This window comes from Aythya marila (assembly GCF_965140915.1).
Source record: "Aythya marila genome assembly, chromosome: 8".
Lineage (NCBI taxonomy): Eukaryota > Metazoa > Chordata > Aves > Anseriformes > Anatidae > Aythya > Aythya marila.
Genome location: NC_139049.1, coordinates 5,867,790 through 5,884,897, shown reverse-complemented (window position 1 = coordinate 5,884,897; position 17,108 = coordinate 5,867,790). Strand labels below are relative to the sequence as shown.

The 17,108-nt window shown below is 45.8% G+C and overlaps 1 protein-coding gene across 5 annotated transcripts in view; it reads right to left on the bottom strand.

Moving 5' to 3' along the window:
• The window catches only part of NTNG1 (netrin G1), a 156,551-nt gene extending 144,646 nt beyond the window's left edge, over positions 1-11,905 (bottom strand). For all 5 annotated transcript variants that reach the window (XM_082766584.1, XM_082766581.1, XM_082766582.1 and 2 more), the window contains exons 1-2: positions 11,568-11,905; positions 4,842-5,551 (exon numbers count right to left, since the gene is read on the bottom strand). In XM_082766584.1, coding sequence (XP_082622710.1) covers positions 4,842-5,087 — 246 coding nt within the window. In that variant the 5' untranslated portion in view covers positions 5,088-5,551; positions 11,568-11,905. The remainder of the gene's footprint in view (positions 1-4,841; positions 5,552-11,567) is intronic.
• Positions 11,906-17,108: the final 5,203 nt, after the last annotated feature.

Genomic DNA, 17,108 nt, shown 5'->3' with positions numbered 1-17,108 from the left:
AGATGTGATCTAAACATAAGCAGAAAAGTATATTTTTATGTTGCCATTTCAGCTGTAAGTGCAGGTTCACAATAAGTCTGCAAATTACGGTGAGAGCCACTAGGAGTCTCCTGGTTAGGTTTGTGAAGAATTTACATTGCTAAGACTGGCAAACGTTTGAATGCAAAACCGGTGACAAAGGCTAGATTTTAGCGAAGGAGTCAGCCCTTGCAAGAGGCAGCAGACAGCTGCTGAGTGCTGGCAGCTTGGAGAGCTGTGCTACAGCTCCTGCCGCGCCTTGTGACCCTGGGGACAAGGCACCTGCAAAAGCCATGCAAGGTGTGTGGCCAGAATGTAGGAGCTTGCCATAGGAAGGGACGCTTGTTCTCACTCCTGCTTCTGATTGTGCTGCTCATCTCTGTTGCTGGCTCCTGGCAGTCACACAGGGGTACAGCTGACAAACTTTTTGCTTCTTTTTGTAAGTGTACAGATTTTTTTGTGAAATTTTAACAAGTGCTTACAATTAAGGAGGTAAAAGATTTCACCAGCTGTTATTTATTCCTGGGAATTTAAAGCAGATATGTTTTGTAAACTGAAATGCTGCAGTGCCACAATAACTAGCACCTTCACATACTTAATATTTTGCTTATGGTATCTTTGCAAAGTGAATTCTGAAAATGTGAGGTAGCTCTTCTCTCTCCTCTTTCCCCTTTCTAGCTTTCTCTTCCCCCAGGCCAACTACGCACAAGTGTACTGTGCCAGACACACTGTTACCAATGCCAAATGCTCAAAGTTCATGAATTATAGAAAGGCAGGATGGCCACACTGTCTCTAACACAATGACCATCCAGTACTGTGACTGACAAGGACAGTCAAATTTCCTTGCAGGAAGGCCACTGAAAATAAACGTGCATCATCTGCCACCATGCATGCCTCCCACGTAAGAGGCTAAAGATTGCTTTAAAATGTACAGGGAAGACAGAAGCTACCAGTCAAAGCCTTCTGCAGAGGAAGGAGTTGCCTGTTAGGGAAGGATGCTGTCACATGTTCCTTACACACACAACTCCATGGCCAGAGACTGTGAGCACTAACTGCTCTATGACATTTATTTGTTTATAATTTTTTTCATGCTTCTCTCCTCTCAAGCAAAATCCTTTCCCAAGTCCTAAAAATCCTGAGCGACTTTAAAAATGACGAGCTTTAAAACAAATAATAATTTGGTGGGCTATTTGTTTGGCTTTTGCTTTTTGAGCTTCTCAGTTTCATTTTCAAACTTTTCTTTGCAACCAGGAGGACTAAGAAAATGAAGATGGTGTTTTAAATGAAAGTGGTGAATCTCTTATAATCATAGGACTCCAGGGGTTTGAGGTTTCAGAATAATCTCATGAGTTGTCAATACTGAATGTCACCAGAAACTATAATGTTATTCTCAGAACAGATTGCATGAAAGCATTTGTAGGATAGTTTTCCTGCTGTCTGCTCCCCAGAATACCTACAGATGCTGTCCTGGAGGGATGGCCCAAAGGTACTTAAGAATGGTGAGCTGCCGCATGCTGGATTAGCTGCTGACTGGAGGAGTGCATTTGCATTTTGTAACAAATCTGCATGTGCAGAACCTTGTTATTTGGTTTATCAACTAAGCAAGCTCACTGAATAAAAAATCATAATGGACTCATAAAACCACTTAATTCCATGGGGAGTATGCAGAAATAGGTAGGAACCAAACTTTACCATCAACTGCCTCTTTTCCATGCTTGATGCCTTGCTCACTGCTGCCAGCCCTCTGCTAAACCAGCCCTTAAAGATGTGCTGTGAGGCCCCTACCCAGAGGTAGGTGGGCTCTGCTGGGGCAGCGCACTCCAGTACTGCCCAGTCTGACCACTACCAGGTTTTCCCAGTACCTAGCCTTTCCTGCTGGAATCTAGAGCCCTTACTTTTCATGTCTTCTGCAGATACAGAGACGAAGTCAGTTCTTTACTGCAGGATTGCATGCATTTCAGTGCATGATTACATTGCATGTTACCGTATACTCTTATGTTGCTCTCACTGACTCCCTAGATTTTAATGCAATCTCCCAACAGAAACCGAGTGAAATTCCTCAGTCTGGTTGTGGTTTAGTGGTCTTATCTGTGCCATGCTTATAACTGACATAGACTCAACAGGTAGATAGTACCTCAGTCCATATAATTTGCCAGTATAGTTTGTGGTGAAAACTAAAGCTGACTGGAGAATGAATATGGAGACAAACCAGAAGATTGATGCAATCTCTTCCTCCTCTTGCAGAAGGAGACTTAGCTTTTTGGTACTGTTACTTTCCTTAGAGTATCTGAAAGGACCCTGATCTCCAAGGAATTAAGAGAAGGCAGTTGAGCATTAACCTGATTTGAATAACAAAAAACTGCTACGTAGCTTTGGTACGCTACAATATAATATTCACAGTAATAAAACCAAACATTTTTATAAGTCTGTTCATCACTTTGCTATGCTGAAAAGAAATGCTTATATCTCTGCCATTTCAAATTCAGGAATTGTTTTAAGTACAAGAACATGCCTAACTGGAACGCACTCTCTTCCACTGCCCACCTACTATGACAATGCTATTTTCCTAACCTAAAAATGAACACTAAAATAGAAGATTGGCTCATTGGCAAATGCCAAAGGCTCAACCCTACAAATATGTAAAACCTCCTTTTGAATGGCGTCTAATTAGATATAGTGCAGGTGGACATGAAGCGTTTTTTAGGGAAGGGAGTGCTTTGCTGCTGTGGAATACCTCAGGAACACCAACTATTCCTGTAATTTTCCTCATGTTTCAAGTAAGTCATGTCATTAACCACACACATGTGAATACAGAGCATATGTACAATATAAATCTATGCTGAAAGCAAATACAACTGTCTGTCATGTAGTCCATAAACTCATATCACTAAATACACTTTTTCATTGTGCTCTCTTGCTCCCTTTCTGCATCTCCTCCTGCTCTCCAGTTCTTCCTCTTCTTCCATTCCTCTTGTTAGGATTCTGGTGGCCTTCTGCATCTTAAGTGCTTATGCTGCAAATGAGTTACGTCTGTGACCTCAGGTGATTCCTAAGCAAACTTTCATACCCCATCACTGCAGCAAAGACCTTGCTGGGTCAAATATTTACAGGGGGAGTTCTGACACCATTTAAATACTTAGATTTAATCAAAATGTCATTTTTTTATCATCATTGTTCTATCTAAAGAGTGGAGTGATAACCAAGGCATTCAGAAATTTAAAAAATTGCTTAATATGGGAACTGCTGCAATGTTTATCTGCACTGAAAGGAAGAAACAGGTTTTCTTGGGCAGCGTACTGCATTAGAAGAGCAAGTTTAAACATCACTGATTGAGGACTCAATCCTATCCATTACAATTTTGAGGGAGAAAATACACATAATGATAAAGAAAAAAGTAAACAACCATATTACACAAGGCGCGTTACATTTGTTTTTAAACAGGGGCTGCTTGAAGCTGCTTGGAGGTTTAGAGTGTCAAAGTCATGTCAGCAGAGATGGATTAGTGGGCAGAGAGCAAGTGGTGCAGTCAAAGGATCACAGTGAATGTAATTTATTCACGTAGCTCCGCAATTTATCACGTGGCTATTACCATAATGTACGTGGGAAGCAGCTGCATGCATGCACATAATGCCTTAAATGTATGTGTGGTTGGACCTGAACTCCTTACAGAACAGTAGTGGTTGCAAATGATACCATAAGGCGTTTAAAAGCAAATTTCCTTCCTGTGGGGATTCTGTCACACAGCGATGATGATTTGTACACAGGCAAACAACTGTCTTGTAGACTGTTCCCTCACCTACCAGAACTCATGGTTTTTTCAAACCTAAATCATCTGGGTAACGTGATGTAAATTTCCAGTGCTTTATTAATATATATGTTTTGTGCCTCAAACTCCCATTCTGTAGTAAAGGAATACCACATCTTCCACTTATTTATTTCTGTAAAATATTTATTTCTGTAAAATACCAAGTATTTGTGAGAAGAAAAAAGTTATCTGCAAGTTGAAAATTTCCTCCAATCTCACTGACCTCTTAGAGCACAATCTATCAAATACTCAGGAGCAGCACAGCTGTAAAAGGCTGATATATGCTGCCTGCCTCATTTCTCATACCTGTACAATTATTTACCAAGCCCAGCATTTCCAAAATTGTTTTCTAATTTTAGGAGCATCCAAATTAAGGAACTTGACTTTAGTCTTTCTTAGTTGACCTGAATGCCTGCAGTCTCAGTTAAAGAAAAAAAAGCTCTCAACTGTTTGTAGAGCCAGTCCCTATATGAAGAGCTTTCTTACGCTTCCCGTGCACACAAATGTGCATACGTGCTGCCTGGGGTACCCGGGCTCCAATAACGTCTGTGTCAGTGCAGGCTTGCCCAAAAAGCTCCAGCAGCACAGCTCCCACCACCACTTTTGAGCTTCTGCAGCTTGAGCAAACCATGAGAAACGATGCTCAATTATACAATGCTACGATGCTTTCAGGTGACTGTATTAGAAGCAATTCACTGAATACTTTTGTGATCCAGGCAAATGTGCCCTGCTTAGGGGTTAACGGACTATGAGTTTTATGCTGCTTTCTTTTAAGTCATTAAAAGTTGACCTAAAGACACACCGAATTGAGGCCTAGTCAAGCTAGGCCCCAATAATAAGAACATCGCATTGCCCAGCTTAATGTACTGCTTGGCGTCTGTTTAGCACAACCCTCTCGCATTCAGAACACGAGGCAGATTTTCCAGGATATTTGCATGTGTGCTACAGGACTTCCATTTTGCTGCCATCTAGCACAAGTATATATCTGCTAGTTATGAAAATTAAAAGCTTGCCTTACCATTGCACAGAAAGTCTCAGGAGGATCTCCACACGTTATATCTGGGGGATCCAGAGTCACTCTTACGTATTTGATCATGTCTCTGGCTTCTGGCTGGCAGGCCATGTAATCCCATACTTTTCCTTCTTCTGTGTAAATCTGAGTCTTACACACATCATAATGTCCCCACACGGAAGGATAATGCTGCATCACGGAAGATACGGTAACCCAGAGGGCGTGAAGTGACAGGAATCTTGACAAATACATTTCTAAATCCTTGTATGTCACCTTTGTAAGGATGCTCAGTACTGGCGTACGTGCAGTCTATATAGGTTATACATATATATACATATACTTGTATGTATTTTATAAAATAGGTTCCAACTCAAACGTGAAGCATTAGGATACAGTGTTTGCTTTACTAAGTTGAAGACTTTGGTAGAAGCCACACAGACCCCAGTGACAGCCTTTCACAGCAACGTAGAGCTTGTCCTTTGTCTTATAACTTATCTGTCAGGGCTTCTTGTAAAAGATGTCCAATAGCAGATAATAATTTGTGAAGTTGCGGGTCTTCAGCTACACTGTCGATAACCCTGAGTGATCCTCCGTGTTCACAGCTCACAGGGGATGCCCAGACGCACTGATAAATCAGTATCTGAAGCAGAAGGATGAGTGTCTACAGGCTGGTGTCTGTTTCCCATCAATCATTCTTTTCTTCTGGCACCAGCACCCTTTTAGAAACAATAAAAGTTAGAGTTATTGTCCAAGAATCAATGCATTACAAAATATATCACATGTTGACATTTTGGAGGTTTGATGCAATATAAAGCAAATTGGTATAATATGGATAACCTTTACTGTGGGTGCTGTGCTACACTGGACAAACCACCCAAATCATTCGGAGTGAAAAGTATTTTGACATGAAGGATTTAACTCTTCCCTAACAAACACAGATTTGTAGTGTTCCAGGTGAGTTACATGTTTCTGCTTCCAAAACTGTATTTTCATCCTTGCGACACCAGAGAGCAAACTACAGAACTTGAGTATTGTGCACGCCTATCCAGGCAGGTAGGGGAGCAGGGAACCAAACTCTGGTGAAACAGCAGGAAGGCTCTTTTATTGAGGTGACATAGAGATGAGTACCAGGTCTCTTGGCAAGTGATAGTCTCTTGGCAAGAGGACCTCAGTGAGCTCCAAAAGCCTTACATGTTTCTTACACTCTTTTTTGGAAGAGTAACAAAGATTGTATAAATGCACTTCTGTTTCCTTGAAACTTCTCATTAGCACTGGAAGAGCTTTCCTCCTTTTTTTTTCTTCTTTAACTGATCATGCTGATAAACTACTGATAAAGATAATAGTCCATTTGTCGTTTACTGTAAGGATGCTCTCCCCTTCTAGGATGGATGCTGTATTTTCCTAGGTTTGTGGGTGGGTGTCCCTGTGTACTTGGTATTTATTTCATAGCAGATATATCCCCTTTCCCCCTTTCAAAAAGTAACTAGAAATTCCCTCAGTTTATGTCATGTCAATCATTTTATTACACACAGAAAATCCCAGGATGTTATTACAATGACAACATATGCATTTGGTAAAAATACAAACAGTGTGCGGGGGAAATTGCAAAGATGGGGTAAGCTCCCTAAACACGGACAGACAAAAACCATACTACAAATTCCATCTCATCTCTTTCAGCCTGCGCCTGTTGGCAGCCTGTGCCAGCTGAGGACGGGAGCTCGTGCACTGCTTTCTGTGGCCATAGGACTGGACTCTGCAGGAGGAGGATTTCAGACAGCCACAACAGCACCTCTGCACTCTTTTCATCTGGATGCTGCTAAAATCTAAGTAAACCCTTCAGGCAGACATCAACGAACAACCGTAAGTCATCCCGTTCTGTCACCCACTTTGCTTGTTCTGAGGCTTAAATTGCGTGCCATGAACCCTCCTCTACCCCAAACCACAGCAAGTGTCATATGACTCGCTGAGCTCCTGCGTACGTCGCTTTGGTAATACACATTTTCAAAACTTATCTTCAAAGCTATTCACAAGCGGCATCCCTATATTTAAATAATGCTTCATCTTAAACTGAGCTAAACTGCAGACACTATGAAATGCCAACAGATGGTTGAATTGTGTTTCCATAGCAAAGTAATTTACAATAATTGCCGTATGGACGTAAATGCAATTTTCCATTATATTCGTTTTATCAAATGTTACCATACAACTCTGGTATATTTTATCAGAATATGCAGAGAATATCTGAAATTTCATGCAATAACAATTCTCAATTAGATCAAATATATTTAAGCCTCAAATATGAATTTGACATAAAAGAAAAAATATCTAAGACTGAATTAAAATTAGATCTTCTTAAGAATCACATTGAGTAGTACCATAGCTTTATAAGCAGCCTTACATTATTTTTTGTTTGATTTCAGTGGCAATATTTACTTACTATCTTAGATTTTAATAATTCAGAGAAGTTTTTCCACGTCCTTCTAAAGACACCCTCATACTTGTCTCCTCTAGTCCTTTCTAATGTATTTTGCAGGGAAAAAAACTAAAAAGTCACAGAGCCTAGCACAGTCATTATACAGAAGGGAAAAATATTCCCTGCTTAAAATGAAAAAAAAAAAAAAAAAAAAAAAGAGAGAGAGAGTCCCTTGACCTGGCTCAAAACCTGCAAATTATTTGAAATTTATTGTCAGAAATCAGAACACAGTCTGTATTAGAGAATGCTTGGTCATAGCTGGAATGAACAGTCAGTGAACATCATGTTTCTATGTAGAAATAAAAAGTTACAAGGTTTAATTATCCTTAGCCTACAAGCTTCCATATTCAGGAAAAATAGATTTGTTTTCTTTAATATTTTCCTTGCTAGCTCTTCAGTTTCCAATAACCTTTTAATAACTGCTGAGATGCAGATCTACAAATAAACAGGACTGGATAGGACTGAAATAATAGGAAGCAAGCCGCTACCTTAACACACTGTGCTAAAACACTTCCCATATAACGAATTCTCATTAAAGTAAGCCAGAGTCATAATGATGGTCGTTACACAGAATTATAGACTATAACATCGATCGAATTTAGTGCACTGACAAGGAAAAAGTGCAGAGGAGTGCAAGACATCTGAGTATTAGGCAGATGTAGAACTGTACGACAGACATCCCTGACAAGAAGCAGCCAATTATAGCTTAAAATTCTGGCATATAACCAGTTCTGATTAATAGTTTTCCATTACATTACAGACATATTATTAATGTATTAAAAATGTCAAGCTTTGGCAAGAACTAATACGGCATGGCTCAGTTAGTCTGCAATATCTTCTTTTAATGAGCTTCCATTGATACAGAGAAAGATATTGACCAAAGCACATTAAGGATCATATGCTAAGCGCTATTGGGGTTTTTCTAACAGAGCCATACAATTTGTCTTGCTTATATTTATTCCTGCAGAGTCACTTGCTATATGCATTCCACATTTCAGTGCTCTAATTCTAAAAATACATGCATTATTTTGCAAAAAACACTTAGAATAACATTTCTGAAGTTTCTAGCTGTGCGCGCCCCATAGCACTAAGCCTCTTGCTGTGGGTAACAAAGCAGCGGCTTTTACCCCCTCAGTTAGCACCTGCACATTTGACCTTACAAGAAGCAATCAACAAATCAGGAATAACCAGTAAGTGACACCCCCACCTACCCTCTGCACCTCCGGTTCCCTGTCTGCCCTCTGGTCCCAGGCTCTGGGGGCGCAGGGCCCATGGGGCTGACGGAGGGAGTGACACAGCTACGGACTGAGGGCAAGGTGGCAGCACGCTGCTGGAGGACAGCTACCACACCAAAAACCTTCAAGGCACACCCTGCCTTGTGGGGCAACAGCGGTGTGAACTGCCGAGCACTGGGGGGCCTTGGATTTTCACATGCGGTATCCTCTGCAACCTGAAAAACAGGAGGCATTCCCCGGGCACCTGGGAGATGAACACCATCTCTGCTGTCCTTGCCTTCCCCCAAAGCACCTCTCTGTGCAAAGTGGAGGACATTTAGGCTACAATGAGCATGTTACAGTTCGGCTGCATCACACGTTTAAGGAAGGCAAACAGCTGACCCCCAGACTAAAACTGGCTGTAAAGGTGCACATACACCCTCCTCCCCTGTGGGTGAGGCTGCCGGTCAGACCTCACGCAGCATTTCCATTTTGCAGCCTGAGCAGATCCCCCCTTCTCCACAAACCAGCTAAAAGGCATCTCGGCAGAATTACTGCTGGTGAAGAACTTCAGCTCTTGTCAGGGGTTGTTAGCAAACACACCCCCTCTGCCTCCTTCCAGCACAGAGAAAATCCAGCCCCCAGCCCCAGATAATTCCCTCGGCACAAAAGGCGTCAGCTGGAAGCTCTGCAGTCCCTCTCCTGCATCAGGTCCCTGCTGAAAAGTTGCTGCACAGTGTTACAGGGTGGTTCCTGGCCTTCGATTCTGACGTACAGCAGGTATGTGAAGAATGCAATAAAAGAACAAGCAATCGCTTCTCCTACAGTCCAGGTATTTGATAAAACATACGCTGCCACAACACAGGAGTAAGAACAAGAGCCCGACTCAGTTACTATGATTTACGCCAGTGTGAGGAGAACGGGTTAAAATCCCTAACGGATGCATGGAATGGGGGCTGTCAGCTGACTGCGTGGGGGCCTGCAGAGCGCTTTTTTCCAAAAGAAAAAAGTTTGCACCCCTAACAGTTTGTATCCCTGTGGGAAGTTTGTATCCCAGCTTCCGCAGAGGGGTGTATCTAATCACGCCCAGGTAAAAAGATCCTTTATGTCCACGCCAATTATTAATTATAATTGATGAAATAATAGGTATTACAAAACAGAACTAACCCTCATTCCCGCATGTCACAACATTTAATCAAAATCAAACATTTTTACCTTGCTACACCTAGAAAATTTGAGAGCCCAGTACACACACTGCTCCAATCTGAAAAATAGTAACAATCGCATCCCATCTCATGCAGAACTAGTTATCTATGCAAACAAAAATGGAACCTATATTTAACAATTTAATGCACCCTTCCCATCACACTCAGATCCAAGTATATGCCAAACAATTGCTGTAGTGCCTGTGGACTCAAACACTGCTCCAAACAAAGTTTATCTTCTATTTTTATCGGGCTTATTCAACTATCTAGCAGAAAAAGATTTCTTTGTCTCAGGAGAAATTTAAAATGTCAATAACTATTGGCTGAGGAAAATAAGATATAGAGTTCTGCTACCATAAAGCTGGGATTCGGCTCTGCACTTAAATTATTTTGGGTTTTCCCACATCATTCTTTGCTGAGTGACACCTCACACCACCGCTGCCATTACTTGCAGGGTATCATCGGCAGTCAGCATATGGAGCCAAGGCACTTGAGCTATTTAAATTTTAAAGCCTTCGTGTGTAGCTGCGTTAAGGTTTTCCTCTAGAATCTTTATAATTGTGGTTTATTGCCTTAAACATCTCTGTACCTAGACTCAATCTGTTGTGCAAGTTTTTCCTCTCTGATTTAAGTCAGCATTTGGGGTGGCTGGGGCTTTTTTGCTTGTTATTTTCCCCTGGTCAGGTAACATTATGCGCTCTTCAGAAAGCAGAACCTGGGGGTATGGGGCTACCAAACCTCCAAGGCAGGCTCGGAGCTGCTGACTTTCTAAAGCCTGATGAAATTCTTACTGTCAAAATGGAATGAAAGCAGAAGTCTAACAGATCCTGGATTTGTTCTGTACTATTGCCAGATTTTACATACGTAGCTAGAAAGTTGGTGCCGCTTCTTATCAGTGTCACGGGGCTGAGGGCTGACGGCAGTCCATGGGTCTATTGGAAAAATGCTGCTAATTGCTGGAAGCTCTCTGGTAAACGTCCTTTAAAGCTCCAAAAACACGCCTGAAATCAACCTTTATTTTTTGTTGCAAATCCAGAAAAAAACAAAACAAAACAAAACAAAACAAAACAAAAAGCATCTAAACCCACCAAAAGCAAACCCGGGAAAGTTCTGCTGGGGTTTTCCTCCTTTTGATTGGCTGCCTAGGCCCCAGCTGCTCATCCCGAGCCGCATTGTCCTTAGGCAAGGCAGTGATTTATTCCCTCTTTAAAAGCATCTCCGCCGTTTGTTTCACTCACTGTCTCTGCTAACATCTCTGCAGAAGCGAGGCTGGCTCCTAGCGCATCAAATCCAGAATATCGAAAAGTTGATTGCAGAACAATAAAAGTACATTCGGTAGAGGCCAGAAAAGCACACGGACCAACTTTGCGAGTACAAAAGCGCCTGCTTTATCAGATCTAGCTCATCTGCGCGGCTCACCGTCATTAGGTGTCCCTTTAGATAATTTTTTTTGGGGGTGAGCGCTGGGAAAAATCACTTGCAGTTTCCGACGCCAGGGACCCGTTTCCAGGCTGAGCACCAGCGCCCCGTCCGCTCCATCGGGGTTACTCTCCCCACCCTCCTTCCAAGCCGACTTTGGGTCTTCTCCTCCCCCAGAAGCCAGCCGAGTGCTCGCCGGGGGGCGGCGGCCGGGCACCCCCCGGCCCCTCCGCGTCCCTCCCCGCTGCCTCGCCCCTCCCGAACCCGGCGGTCCGCGGCCGGCAGGGGGCGCCGGTCCCGCACCCATCCGCTCCGGGGGGACCCCGGGGGGCTCGGGGGGGACCCCGGCGGATTTAAAGGGGGGACCCCGGCCGCGCACCCCAACCCCGCTGCCCCCCCCGCCCCCCGGGGCCGTACTCACCGCGCGGGTCGCCCTCGCCTCACCGCGGGGCGGCGCCGGGACGCGCCGGGGCGGCATCGGGGAGCCGGGGGGCGCCTCCTTCCCTGCCTCCCTCCGCCGAAGTTGGCCCGGGGCGCCGGGCGGCCGCAAAGTTTGGCGCTGGGCGGCGGGCGCTGCCGGGCGCTGCCGGGCGGCCGCTGTCCTCCGGCGGGCAGCTCATCGCCGAGGCGCTCCCCAGCGGGGCTCCCCGCCCGGCCCCGCCGCTCGGGGCGGGGGCGGCCCCCGGCGGGGCGGCCTCGGGGCGAGCCGAGCCGGGAGCGCTGCGGCCGAAGTTGGGGCGGCGGCGGCGGCGGCGGCGGCGGCTCCTCACTTCGGGTCGACCTCCCCGCGACTGGCGGCGAGCGGGGCGGCGGCGCCAGCCTTCCCTCCCCTCCTCCGGGCCCGCCGCCGCGCCGCCCTAGCGCCGCCGCCGCGCCGCCCCCCCGCCCGCCGAGCTCCCCGCCCCCGGGCACGGCGGCCGGGGGGCTCTCGGGCTCGGCGGCGGGGCTGGGGGCGGCCGGGGAGCGCCGCTGCTCCGCCACGGGGTGCCGCGAGGTGAGGGGATGCTCCGGCCGCCCGCCTCGCACCCGACCCGCCGGGCTCCGGGGGAAACTCTGCCCCGTGCCCGTGCCGCGCCCGCTCCGCGCGGCTCCCCCCGCCCCGGCTCTCGTTCAAGTGAGCGCGGAGCTCCCCGCGGGGCTGCCCCGGGCTGTGCGTCCCGTCTGGGACTCGGGCTCGCTGCCGGCCGCGCCCGGTGCCCAGCCTCTGGCTGCAGGTGGCTTCGGTGGGTGCTGGCGTGATGTGCACAGCGAGAGCTGCTATGGGCGCAGCTGTACCCTTGCAGTCGCTTGACCAGATTAGGAGTTTTGCGTTTTTTGCCTTGCCGGGATGTAACCAAATGAAGTGGGGCAGTGGATTTCTAACTCAGCTTTCGTTTTGGGCTGTGGAATTTGGTAGATGGTGAATAACTGGCAGGAGCCACAGAGGAGGGTGTTTTACCTCTTTCCCTATCAGATAGCTAAACCAGCAAAGTCCAAACAGTCCCTTCCAGTTCCTCCCAGCCTCCTTTTCTGTGTGCAGGCACTGGCATTGCTTCGCTCTTCCCATTGCTTTGCTGGCACATCTGGGGCTGTGTTAGGGCAGGAGCCATGCATGGGGGTAAGCAGTTTGTATGGGCGAGCCAGGAATGATCAGAGGGGTGGGAAAACCCACCCTCAGTGTTTCTCAGCCCTCAAAACAGTTCTTGCTCTGTGTGCAGCCTTCCAGTGCATCGAAATCATCCCTCAGGGCTGGTATATAAGGACAGAAGGTGCAAATGAGTAATTTTCTCTTTCCACTTGAAAGGGAAGCAAGTCAGGCACTGGGGCTCCATGGGGGACTCTGTAAAGGAGAGGGGCAGCCCAGAGAAATGGGTTGTTCCCTAATTATGGGGCAGATGGATAGCTGTACCATGAAGCACAGGGTGCTGCACAAGCCAGGCTGGGTGCCTGTGGTGGTAGGTTGGGGTGGGCCAGCCCTGCCACGGCTCGTGGGGGCTTTGCCTCCCACTCGGGGTGCCTCTGGCTGCTGGCTGGGGCTGCCTGCCTGCGTGTGTGGCAGTGGGAAGGTTTCAGGAGCGTGTTAGGAGGGCTTGTGGATCTTATATGGGAAGTGAGAGAAGCCTCTTTCTCATGCATCTCTTTGCCTTAAAATTAAAGCCAGTAGTAGTCGTGTGCTTGGTGCTGTAGCCTGCTGCCATTGACCAAAGCTTAGTGTGCTCTGTGCAGCTGCTCTGCGTGTTTTGCTGTCCTAAACCTCACCTACTGGACTAGAAGATTTCTGCCCTGTATACCGGGCCTTTGGCCAGTCTGCAGACACCATCGCTTGGGTGATGGGGCTGGCTGGCCACAAAGAATTAAGGCGGGACCAAGACATTTGATATGTCAAACATTGTTAAGTTCTTCTGCTAATGATATTAGCCTCTTCTATATCAAAGCTGGAGCAGCTGCTTTGAGTGCACTGTCTCCAAGTCTGAGATTAGATGTGCTGTACTGGTAAAAATCATGGCCAAAGATCAAATCCAGTCAGAGAATGTGGCCAGAATTCACAGCCAAATTTGAAGCTCATCAGGAAAAATGGGTCTGATTTAATTTCTTTGTCAAATGGTGTTGCAAGGTTGGAAAAGCAGATGAAATTCGGCAGCTAGGAGATTTTCCTGTGTTGTTTTTGTACTTGTTAGTGTCATAAGCTGGAGTCAGATGTAGAAAGGATGATGCCTTTATAATCAAACCAAAAATATTTGCATGAGTCCCGGCACTGAATTTCTAAGAGCCCTTTTGGCAGTGAGTGATGACTGTTCGTATCTAAATGGACCGAGGGACCCACTGCCACAGCAGCTTGGGGCTGGATTTTAGCAGGATTCCAAGAGGAGGTTTGATGTTTAGACAAAAACAGAAGGTTAACCAAAGTTTGAATATATACCAAAGTATAAACTACTGCAGGCCCACACCAGCTTTACTGGGGTAGAAATTGGCTAAAATTAAGGTTTAGCCAGTCCTTAAACACTAAAGGATGGAAAGATACAGCACTAGGAACACGTTATCTTCAAAGTGCTTCCAGCAGTATTTCTTCCATCTTCTCAGTAATAGCTGGTATTGGCCCCTAACGGAATCAGGGAAATGGATTAATTTTTGATTACCCAGCCTGAGCGCGGAAGCTTCTGTGCATGTTAGGGTACTGCTTGCTACAAGGCATAATTTCTACTAGAAGCAGCATAAATTGCTAGTACAGAGGTGTTATCGCTGATTGCAAACTTTTCTGTGAAACAACAGCTGAACGGCGAGTCTGAAACCGAGCCCTAAACCTAATCGAGCTCTGCATGATTTCAAGCTGAGTTTTGGACATTCAGTGCATCCCCTCATGTGCCATTATGAATCTTTTATTACCTGCTATAGGCTGTGTTGACCTCTAATGATACAGCAGAATTATTTTATTAATGCATTTCCCCACACCGTGGGCGTGCAGCACCGGGCAGCAGCAGTCGCTGCCTTTGCCTGCAGTGGTAGGTGTCCCCGGACGTGCGGACGGAGGCACGGGGAGCTTCGCTGCCTGCAAACAGCCTTTCAGTCTGGCAGTATCTGCAGCCTGAAGTGACACCAGCAGATACAGCATGATGTGAGGCCTGGCCCAGAGCTGATGGGGCTGTGCAGGGAGCAGGGCAGTGGGGAGAGGGTGCAGCTGCCTGGGGCTGAGCAACAGCAGGGAAGGTCCTTGGAGAGCGTCCTGGTACTGCTGTGCCTGCTCCCCGTGCTGGTCTGCTCCTCCAGTGCATTGCGTGCACGTTTCTGACCTCTTTTCAGACAGCTGAAGGGGATTTTGCAAAGCAGCAGGCAAAGAGTGCATGAGGCAAGGGAAGGAGTGCTGACTTGGACCTGCCCCTTCCCTGAGCTGAGGCTGAGGTAGAAATAGCAGAGCAACTCTCCCAAAGGCAGAGCTGGTCTGTCCACTTTATTGCTGCTTTGCCCACAGTTGTTTAACCTCCTGTAAAGTCAATTGGTTGGCAAGGATTTGAATGTTGATCTGGGCTTGCACCTTCAGTGCCTCCAGCAGTGTCGCTTCCAGAAGAAAGATTGGGAAACTGTATTGAGATAAATGACAAAAACAAGAGGTTTCTGCATTTGTGCAGGCAGGGAGACAAATCCTGAGTCTGTCTGGGGAAGCAGCAGAAACACAGACATCCCCTAAGCAGAGTTTTGGCACCGCTTGAGCTTCAACACAGCTTGAGGGCAGGGGACAGAGAGGCTACTGAAAACAGTGTCACCCCTTGCTCTGAAACCTCCATCACAGCACAGTCTGCAAAAGGTTTTCTCTGAGTGGGATGGATGGCAGAACAGAAAAATGCTGGCAGCTACAAGTGCTTTGTCTAGACCAGGGCTTCCATCACAGTGCTGTAGCCAGAGCTAAACCTGACTAGCAGCACTGCAAAGTTGTAATGGAAAAGGCTGGTCGAGGCATGCAGCGCTCTGCAAAGCCCTCCAGCCCACGAGTAAGGCAATCTGCGTGGCCAGCTGGGAGTATGATGTTGCACTGATGCGCACAACATAAAGAGATATGCGAGGCTGACATCCTACTCCTTCCTTTATTTCCATATGCTTTGATAATTACTTTTTCTCCTTAGAGGGAAAGGAGATCTTTCCCAATCATGTTTCAAGACTCAAGAGCTTCTCTGAACAGGACATCTTGGTCTGAAATCTTGAAATTGTGTATGTATGAAATCTAGGAGAGAGACTATCTAATAAGCACGATTTTTTTCAGTGGAATATCATTGTTTTCCCTCTGGCAGGGTGTGGAGCCCCATTACTCATTCCTTGGGTCTAGGATAGAAAAGGAAGCATTTCAGGTCTTCTGGGAGAAGCATCTTTGTAATTTGCTTGCAGTTCAGTAGGGAATGAGGGCAAAGAAGTTCCACGAGCTATGCTTTTGGTGAGAAAGCAAAGTCAATTATTTGATCTGCAAAGGGTTACTCTTAAGTATCAGACCTGTTGATTTAGAGATGCAGGTAAATTACAGCCTGGATTTCCTTTTGCAGGATGAAAAAGGTTTTTGTTCTAATAATAAATACTGAAACTCTGCTGTTCCCATTTACACAACACACGTGACACAATGTGTAAATCCTTGACAATATTTTCTCAGAATTTAGCAGCTTGTTTTTCTGCAAACATAAACATTTATTTTTGGTGTTAATAATTAATAATATGCCACATGCCCATAATAAATGCAAAATCTAATCTTGTATAGACATAAATGTGTCTGCCAAAGTGGTCTTTCTGTGCTGTAAATGACTTTCAGAAAGTGGTAGCGTACATTCTATTTTCAATCACTGATGATTTGTTTTGTGAACAGATATGCCATTAAAATAAATGCTTTCCTTTGAAAACAACAAATACTTCACACTTTGCTTTTTCAAAACAAGAATAGTCAATAATTATTAAAAAAGGGAAGTGGCTAATACCAAAATCTTTTCAGCTGTATCTAAATCAAAACATAGGCAAGATTGTGGAAAATCCCAGCAACAGAAGGAAAGGAAAACGAGATAAAAGAGAAGATATTCTCATCTCCACAGTGGAAAGAAGGAACCAACCTCCTTGGGGCCAAAGTCACTCCTCCTGTACAGTTTGACAGGGAGTGACTCCCCGTGGTGTAGAAAGAGGATATCATAGTGGTGCAGGGTAGCAGACCTAGATATGCCCTTCCCTCATTGATTAGTCCTTTAGAGCCCAGTATTTTTAGGTTTCATCATTTCCTAGGAGGCAGCAGTAGCTGAAAAACCTACTGACAAAGCCTTGGGGTTGTATTGCTCGTGATGGCTGTCCCACCTGGAGAATGGCGGTATCCCTGCTCTCAGTTATGGTATTACTGCTCTTGGCTATCGTGTTAGCACAGCAGGCAACAGCCGGTTGTTCTGAAAGCTGTAGTTGTACAAAGGAACCCTCAATAGCATATTGGATCGTATTGTAACATTTCTTTCAGGTGCAAGACACAACG